Genomic DNA, 9,857 nt, shown 5'->3' with positions numbered 1-9,857 from the left:
GATACTGGATTTTTGATTTTCATGAGCTGTAAGTCGTAATGATCAAACATAAAACAAAAGAAATGCTTGAAATGTTTCACTGTATGTGTGATGAATTTACAAATATGAAAGTTTCACTTTTTGAATTAAATTCTGGGAATAAAAATGAACTTTTCTATGATATTCTAATTTTTCAAGTGTCGTGTTTGTTATTGCTGGTGATCTGCCCCTTTAAACAAGCTGGAATGGGGAGAAAAGGCGTGTTAGTGTCTCGTATCTGCAGAGAGTTTCTTATTTTCTCTCTTTGTTGCTGCTCGGACGCTTTACCAACCCAACATGTGGCTGTTTGACGTCCTGGGAATGAGACTCAACTATCAACTATCTTTGTGGTGCGTTCAGGAACAGCTGGGACAAATCCTGCTGACTCTACCTTTAACTTTAATAGTCTTTGAATTATATTAATATGACGTGAGCTTCAGTAGCTTTGACCACAAATGTCCTTCAGAGGGAGACTTTCTACTCTGATACTCTGAGTACATGTCAGAGCCTGTACTCGATTACTTTTACTGGAGGAAAGAAGCTGAATCAGTACTTCTACTTTTACCACAGTCTGTTTTTAAGTATCTGAACTTCTCAAGCTTTCAGTGTTGCTGTGAACCCCCATCAGCAGCAGGTAGAGGTGTCAGGATCCTTCTCTTGATGGCTCATCGCTGCAACAATGAATAAATCTTCTCTATGTTATTTTAAACCTCCTGATTCTTCCTCTGATCTCTAGGATTTCTGCTCAGTGATGTTCAGGATCTATAAATCCCCAGTGCTTCCTCGTCCCTATGATCTGATTCTGTGTTTCCCTGCAGGGCACCGGGTCTCGTTGTCCTGCATGGCCTCAGTAGCCGCGGGGTTCTGGGGTTCTGCCGCCTGCTGCTCACACTCCAAACTCTCCAGAACCGGCAGTCTGAAACTGAGACGAGGCCGTTCACCGCCGTGCGTGTTGTCCGGCCGGAGATGTTCTGGTGTGCCGGGTCTGGGGGGCGGAGCCGTGTCCCCGGGGCCTGTGGTGGAGCCCGGCGTGGGTTTGAGGGCCGGCGAGGGCGGCAGGGAGCTGTTCGAGGCCTGTCGCAGCGGAGACCTGGAGCGAGTCCGTAAACTGGTGACGGCCGAGAACGTGAACAGCCGGGACACAGCGGGGAGGAGGTCCACACCGCTGCACTTTGCTGCAGGTGAGACGCTGTTCAGGCTGGTGAGGTCCTGATGATTGTTTCCAGTGTTTCGCCTCGATGGTTGTGAGTTAACGTCTCATCTGCTTCCTGCCTGTAAATCCCCGTTTGCTGCCGCGGCGCTCTGCTTTACTGTAAATGTACTGAATAATTTATGGTGATGGATCGACACCGGACACAAAAACGTCTGAGGCTCAGACGGTGTGTGAGTCATGAACTTCAGCACCGGTGAATGAACTTTGTCTTCTCTTCAGGTTTCGGTCGTAAAGACGTCGTGGACTTCCTCCTGCAGAACGGAGCCAACGTCCACGCCAGAGACGACGGAGGGCTGATGTCCCTCCACAACGCCTGCTCCTTCAGCCACACTGACGTACAGTTCCTCCACCTCCACTTCCACCTTCACCTCCACCTCCACCTTCACCTTCACCTCCTCCTTCACCTTCACCTCCACCTCCTCCTTCACCTCCACCTCCACTTCCACCTTCACCTCCACCTCCACCTTCACCTCCACCTCCACCTCCACCTTCACCTTCACCTCCTCCTTCACCTCCACCTCCACCTCCACTTCCACCTCCACCTCCTCCACTAACCCTAACCCACATGTGATATAGTACGTTAGAGATTGTTTTGTTGTCCTATTGTGTGTATATTCAATGTTCAGGAAACATTTTTGTACTTTTGTTTTTTGTATTCTGGGTTTTTTATCTTGTGCCCCCGACTGCAAATCAAGTTTCCCATCTGTGATTATAAAATGACTGAAGTGAACTTGCCAGTGTCGAGTAAAGTGCCAGCTGGGTGTGTTCGCAATTTAGGCAGAGAGAGTCTGATGTTCACATTGGTTGTTGTGTCTGGAAACGTACACGCCTGAAGTCAGAAGAGAGTTTCTGTCAGATCAGTATTTCTGCATTCCTTCACACAGTACACTGTCTGTCTGTCCTCCATCTACACTGCTCAGCCAAAAATAAAGTCACACACTCTAATATTTCATTTGACCACCTTTAGTTTTGAATAGTCATCCCATGTTGTTTGAGTGTGATGTGCAGTTATGCACATGTTATCCAGAGTGGATACTTAAAGTCAGTCGTGTGCCACCAGCACCAGGCTCTATCAGAGGTACACAGAGTTAGTGTAGTGGTACCGAAGCATGATGATTTTATTTCTAACAGAGAAAGGCCTGTGGCTGTGACAAATACACTTTGATTGATCACAAACATGGCAGTCGTTTTTTATGGTTAGTTCTGATATAGTGATAAGTGTTTGTTTGTTTGTTCTAATTTGAATCACCACATTTATCAACAAAACAAAGAAAACGAGGGTTACGAGGCTACGAAGTTTGTTGCGGCGTCACTTTTAATATATGAATGGTCATTTTTATTTGAGACTGTTTTATTGTTTTGAGATTGTGTAACTGAGACCAGATTTATGAAGCGGTATGTGCATAAAAAATACAGTTAAAACACATACTGGGGTTCAGGAAAAGTCTGGCAGGAGTGAGAGAAGGCAGCACACTAAGTTACTCGTCTCTTTATTTCCCCATTCTTTCAAGAACAACATTATCACCTGACTACACGTCTCAATCCTGAAGTCGGTTACGTAAATAAATAATATGTCAAGGTTTGTCATGGGAGGAGTCGGTGGAAGAGAGTATCTTACAATATATAAGTAGCCCACCAGAACCAGAAATCATCGGACAAGCAGCTCCAGTTGGAAGTGGAGAAGACTCAGACACGACTCAGCTGATCTGCACAACTTCACCAGGTGAGGACAAACTGGGCTGATGGGTGACAGAAACAGATATGTGTTTAGACTTCTTCTATCAGTGGAGCAAACGGAAACAGAACATTTTATTACACAAATAAAGAAATATATTCATGTTAAATATTTGCCGAATGAACAAGTAAGCCCAAATAGATAAGAATGTGTTGCAGACAGCGTTTCACAAAGTTTATACAGATCCTTCTAATGAACAAGTCTTAAAATTGAGCGTTTTTTTAAGGGAGTCTGGTGACTTTCTCCACTTTCTTTTCCCCCCAAAGAAGTAGCCTACTAGTTCATGTTTACTGGATTTGTATAATTTGACATGTTTGCTGTCATGTGTTCATTAATTTGGTGTAAATGCTGAAATCAGTAGAAACAGTGTGTTCAAAGAGCTGCTGGGAGGTAAGACTCACCTCAGACACAGAAGCAGCCAGGATGCACTTTAAACACGAAGTCACACAGCTTTTACAGCAATGCTGCAACAAAGCGACACTTTTCACAAGGGAGGAACAATCTTAATGTAGTGCATTTAATGCCGAATTTACAAGAAGGGACCAACGATTTAAAATTTGCCATAACTGTTAACTCTTAAAATCACTGGATTTGTAAGGGAGTCTGGGATATTGCTGACTTCACTTGTATACGTGGTTAATGTCTATGACTTTCACACATACTCAGCAGCCCACTGCTTGCAACAATCGTGTCAAATAGATCACAACAATATGAAGGTAGATTTGTGTCTTTATTATTCAATCAAAAAAAAGGTTGCTTCAATCAAAAAATATATTTTCAATCAAAAAAAACCATTTCAATCAAAGAAAAAAAGTGTTTGAATGCAAAAATATAGTTGAGACTCAAAAAAAATGCATTTGAACACTGTTTTTCTTCGCTTGAAAATTTTTTTTTGATAGAAGTGAAGGTTTTTTTGTTTGAAGCAACTTTTTTGATTGAAGTATTGTTGTTTTGTGTTTGGACCATATTATGGGTAGGACATTTGTGTCTTTATAATTCAATCAAAAAAGAAGTTGCTTCAAACAAACAAAAAATATTTTCAATAAAAAAATCACTTCAATCAAAAAATAAACCTTTTCAATCATAGAAAAAATGTTTTTGAATGCAAAAAAATATTTGAGACTCAAAAAATTGCACTTGAACACTTTTTGAGTGTTGCTTCAATCAAATAAAATATATTTTCAATCAAAGAAAAAACTGTTTAAATGCAAAAAAAAAAAAAAAAAATCATTTGAAATGTTTTTTTTTATTGAACTTTTTTTCGATTTGAAGTGAAAAAAGTTTTGAAATCGTTTTTTTTTTGTTTAAATCATTTTGACACAAACGTACCGCAGTGGGCGGGTGCTTCCCCATTGGTCAGACATGTTTGAGTGACAAGTGTCTACACCAACGACGTCTTTCTGACAAGCAAGTCATGGTCTCCAGCAGCTCAACAGTTAATTATTTTAAATAAGAAAAGGTGTGACAGTGCACACACCACATGCTTCTTTTAACTCATTACACATATGTGTAATTTTACTGTTTTAATGGGAGCTCAGCTCCTATTTGCTCCTGAGTAACTTGAACCCTGGATGCAGCTGGTTTTACATCGAGATAAGAGATAAGACTTTATTGATCCTCACCGCGGAAATTCAGGCGTAACAGCAGCTTACAGATACTGAAACAAGACAACAGCAAAGATAGAATACACAACAGAATAATAGAAATATAGAATAAAATACAACTATAAATAAAAATAAAGACTATATACACATATATAAGACCAGTGCCTGTTTAGATGCTCCAGGTCCTGGCTCACCTGGCTCCTGAAGGGAGTGTGAGAAGACGCTCTGATTGGTTTAATTAATGTTCAGCCCAAAACACACCCATGACTAGTTCAGAGACCAAACACAACCTCTTTGTGCCCAGACTATCTGCTGTTTGACGAGCCAAATGGACTTGGACACGCCCTAAACGCGCTACCACCGTGTGCTATAGACCGTCTGAATAGGGCCCTTTGACTTTAGACCAGCTTTTTGTTGGTCTGTGGTGTCGTCGCTTTCTGCTGCCTCAAGATAGCAGCCCGCCATCAGTGCGCCTGACCACACCTCACTTTAAGTCCAACACGTCACAAGAACAAGTACATTTGCTTTTTAAACAACGTGGGCACTGGGCGTGAAAATGACAACTGAGTCGGGCTGAAACTAGCAATGACACTTGCTTTGCACCAAGTGTAAGGTGGAGCCCTATAACAGGGATTATTGTTGGAATATTGAGCTATTTAACACTGATTTCAATAAAAAAACATATCACAGCAGCTTTAAGTGTAAATGAAGTCCTGAAGGTTGTGGTGTCTCTTGAACAGATTGAAGAAATGACCTCAGATGTCAACATCGCTGCCCTGGGTCGACCTTTCACCCTAGGAATGCTCTATGATGCTCGCAAAGATGAACTGATCCCAGGTAAGTCATGACATCGATATATAAACTAATATTATATTTAAAACAGTACTGTATATAGTATATCTGTAACTAGGTTCAGGAAATGTCCAAGCTGCTCTGGTCCCTGGCCCACGAATCTAGTTCTCAGATTAACTCATTCATGTTTGTTTGGACCCCAACAAATGTCACATCATCCTGATTTTAATAGTTTGTTCAGTGAAAATTTGAATTCTGACCCAAAAACGATCGTTCTCTTTAACCTCTCTAATCATGTCACAATTGAAATATGATTCTTTGACCACATCATGAAGCCCGATCCAAGATCCAAGTCCACAGTGATTTCCTGCTTTATGAGACAACTGATGTTTTCCAATTTCTTTAGGTTTGACATTGTGGGATCAAAAAACTCTAAAAGAGAAGACAGTTGAAACGTCTCAACAAACCAGTAACTTTGAAGTTTCTGCATCTGACTCCATTGAATCCAAGTCCTCTCTGCTGGATATTGAAGCTTCTCTGAAGGCCAGTTTCCTGTGTGGACTGGTTGAAGTTGGAGGATCTGCCAAGTATCTGAATGATACGAAGAAATTCAAGAATCAGAGCAGAGTGACGTGTCAGTACAAAGCTACCACACACTTCAGTCAGTTGTCAGTGACTCAAGATGAAGCCATGAACACCCAACAGATAGATGTCATCAAGAAGGGCACGGCAACACATGTAGTCACAGGAATCCTTTATGGGGCAGATGCTTTCTTTGTGTTTGACAGTGAGAAGTTAGAAGACAGCAGCGTTCAGGACATCCAGGGCCACATGGAGGCTGTGATCAAGAAGATCCCCTCATTTGATGTTGAGGGTAAAGTTGACATCAAACTGACTGATGAAGAAAAAGACCTGACCAAGAAATTCTCCTGCAAATTCTACGGAGACTTCATTCTTGAAAGCAACCCTGCATCATTTGAAGATGCAGTGAAGACCTATGTCGAGCTTCCAAAGCTGCTGGGAGAAAAAGGAACAGACACTGTTCCTCTGAAGGTCTGGCTGATGTCTCTGAAGGTTTTTGACACGACTGCAGCTGAGCTGAAAAGAGAGATCAGTGTTGGATTAGTGGGGAAGCTGCAAAATGCTTTTGAAGATTTAAGAAAAATACAAATGAGGTGCAACGATTCTCTGGACGACACAGTGATGGAGAATTTTCCACAGATCCAAGACGAGTTAAACAAGTTCCAAAACTGTTGTGATCGTTACGTATCCAACCTCAAGACAAACATGGCGAAGAAACTTCCCTCCATCCGTGAAGGAAAAGAAGACGAGAGCTCAGTAGAGAAACTCCTTGAAGACAGAAACGAGTCACCATTCAGTCATGAAAAACTAGACAAGTGGCTGGATCATAAAGAGAGAGAGATCAACGTCATCAGGTCCTGTGTGGAAATGATGGAGGGAACAAAGATCGTCCCAAATCAGTCAGAGCTGGACAGAGAGGTTCTTGCTGCAGGTGTCGATGATGCTCTCTGCTTCGTCTTCACCTCCCTGCAGAGTGCTGACCCCGGCCTGGATGACATGGAGAAATACCTGGATTCACTTAAAGGAAGTACCAATGAAGACCTGGATTCACTTAAAGGAAGTACCAATGAAGACCTGGATTCACTTAAAGGAAGTACCAATGAAGTCCCATGGTACTACTCAGATGAGGTTTTAACCAAAATGAGAAAAAAAGCCAAATGTTTCCAAGATATTGCCAAATCTTTGAAGAGCAGCAGCAGCAGATTCTGTTTCCTGGTAGCGGCCATCGCAAATGAGAAATACACCGGAGCAACCATCTACCACTACAGGAACGGCATTCTGCTCACTGATGATTACCCTAAAATCACTGATGTGGAGACTGTCACAGACAGAAGAGATTTAATCTGGTGTAAGTATTTTATTTTCACTGTAAGACAAATAAGAACAAATGAGTCTCCTTCAGAAACCTGACTGCTCATTCCTTTTATTACTCTCAGACTTCATTTGAAGCTTTTCTTAGAAAAGTCCTGCAGATTTTCTCGGCGCTGACACTGAAACTGATTTATAGACTTCAAGTGAAATGAGCGACAGTACTGTGGATGCACAGTGGTTAAAGAAGTACTCAGATCCTTTAATTAAGTAAAAGTACCAGAACAATAATAGAAAATGACTCCATACAAGTTAGTCCTGCATTCAAAAGATGACTGTAGTAAAATTATACAGCTGTTATCAGCAAAACATCATCAAAGCATCTGAAGCAGAAGTAGATACTTTTATATATATGTGTAAGAACACAGCTGGACGGAGGCTGAGCTCTGAGAGTTTAATGACCAGCGACTGCTCCACTGTAACTGTTGGCTACATGACAGTCAAACATCATCAACTTAAGTTGGAACTGAAAGTATCTCAAAGTGAAATATTGACTTTCCACCACTGTCCATGAACAGTACGTAGGAGCATGTGACTGAATGTTCAAATATTTGAGCCTATCCTTTCAAATGTCTTCATAATAATCCATAAATGTATTTTCAGTATGAATTGTGATCACGTCTCGTTCTCTCCATCAGACGCCTGTGATCTCACTCTGGACCCAGACACAGCAAACAACAATCTCACTCTGTCTGAGAGGAACAAGAAGGCGACAGATGGAGCAGACCAGTCGTATCCTGACCGCCCACAGAGATTTGATCATTGGACTCAGGTTCTGTGCAGAGAGGGGCTGACTGGGTGCTGCTACTGGGAGGTGGAGTGGAAAAGTTTTATGACCAATGTTGCTGCAGGTGTTTGCTACAGAGGGATGTCAAGGAAAGGAGACGGTGACCAGTCCAAGCTCGGAGGGAATAAACTGTCCTGGTCTTTAGGATACAGAAATGCTTTAAGTGGTTTAGTAATATCTCTCTCTGCATTTCATGATAATCAGAGACATGATTTACCTCGTCCTTCTCCCTTCAGCCGTCTGGGAGTGTATCTGGACTGGCCTGCTGGCACTCTGTCTTACTATAAGGTCTCATCTGACACTCTGAGTCACATCTACACCTTCCACACCAAGTTCACTGAGCCTGTTTACCCAGGCTTCAGGCTTTGGGGGGGAACCAGCGTGTTTCTGTGTCTGTAAACTTGTCAGCACATGATTCAGTTCAGATTCAGTTCAGTTCACTGAAATCACTGATTCAAATGTTTTGATTGTGAAGCGTCATCATGTCAGTCACATAACAATGTCAAATAATATAACGCTTCTTTATGTTTGAGTGTCTTTAGTGCACATGTCATCATGTTTGAGGGTCTTTAGTGCACGTGTCATCATGTTATAGTATCTTTAGTGCACATGTCATCATGTTTGAGTATCTTTAGTGCACATGTCATCATGTTTGAGTATCTTTAGTGCACATGTCATCATGTTTGAGTGTCTTTAGTGCACATGTCATCATGTTTGAGTATCTTTAGTGCACGTGTCATCATGTTATAGTATCTTTAGTGCACATGTCATCATGTTTGAGTATCTTTAGTGCACATGTCATCATGTATCTTTAGTGCACATGTCATCATGTTTGAGTATCTTTAGTGCACATGTCATCATGTTTGAGTGTCTTTAGTGCACATGTCATCATGTTTGAGTATCTTTAGTGCACATCATCATGTTTAAGTATCTTTAGTGCACATGTAATACTGTTTGAGTATCTTTAGTGCACATGTAATCATGTTTAAGTATCTTTAGTGCACGTGTAATCATGTTTAAGTATCTTTAGTGCACATGTAATACTGTGCTCTGAGCATTAATAAAGTGTGACATTACTGGAGGAGATGTTTGTGTCAGTCTTCTTTGTCAGAGTGGAATTGTAAATTTGCCACTACAGCACTTTTAAACATAAAACATACAAAGGTTTATAAAACATGATGTTTTGTTATAAATGAAACTTCTCAACAGTTTATACACGAACAGCTGAGACAGTTAGTCTATTAACAGTCCCTGAGTCAGCGTCACAGCTGGTCTCAGATTAGCTGCTTTTCCTTTGAATGAGTTGAATGTGTTGGTAACGGTGTTGAGGTTTGGACTGAACAAACATTGTGAAGGTGTTACTCTGAGCTCTGGCTCATTGTCACCACATTTCAACAAACAATCAATGGATTCATGGAGAAAATAATCAGCAGATGAATTCAAAACGAAAATGATCATTAGCTGCAGTCTTATACAAATAATACACTGATTCCCAAACAAACAGAAACTACACCTCTCAGCCATCATTATAACCTCTGACAGGTGACGTGTATAACATTGATTATCCCGTTACAATGGCACCTGTCAGTGGGAGGATATATTAATCAGCAAGTGAACAGTTTGTCCCTTAAAATTGATCGTGGAAGCAGGAAATATGGACAAGCTTAAGGATCCGAGCGGCTATGACATGGGCCAAAGAGTGATGGCTCGACGACCGGGTCAGAGCATCTCCAGAACTGCAGGTCTCCGTGGGTGTTC

The 9,857-nt window shown here is 41.5% G+C and overlaps 2 protein-coding genes across 2 annotated transcripts in view; both read left to right on the top strand.

Moving 5' to 3' along the window:
* Nucleotides 1–859: 859 nt before the first annotated feature.
* The window catches only part of LOC141015240 (poly [ADP-ribose] polymerase tankyrase-2-like), a 24,754-nt gene continuing 15,756 nt past the window's right edge, over nucleotides 860–9,857 (top strand). The window contains exons 1-2 of the mRNA XM_073489194.1: nucleotides 860–1,199; nucleotides 1,451–1,566. Coding sequence (XP_073345295.1) covers nucleotides 860–1,199; nucleotides 1,451–1,566 — 456 coding nt within the window. The remainder of the gene's footprint in view (nucleotides 1,200–1,450; nucleotides 1,567–9,857) is intronic.
* LOC141015854 (stonustoxin subunit alpha-like) lies at nucleotides 5,320–8,661 on the top strand. Its single transcript, XM_073490069.1, has 3 exons — nucleotides 5,320–5,407; nucleotides 5,769–7,292; nucleotides 7,951–8,661. The coding sequence occupies exons 1-3, from the start codon at nucleotides 5,320–5,322 to the stop codon at nucleotides 8,496–8,498; spliced, it is 2,160 nt and encodes a 719-aa protein (XP_073346170.1). The 3' UTR covers nucleotides 8,499–8,661.

The sequence above is a fragment of the Pagrus major genome, chromosome 20 (assembly GCF_040436345.1).
Source record: "Pagrus major chromosome 20, Pma_NU_1.0".
NCBI lineage: Eukaryota > Metazoa > Chordata > Actinopteri > Spariformes > Sparidae > Pagrus > Pagrus major.
This window is presented reverse-complemented; position numbering and strand designations above follow the sequence as displayed.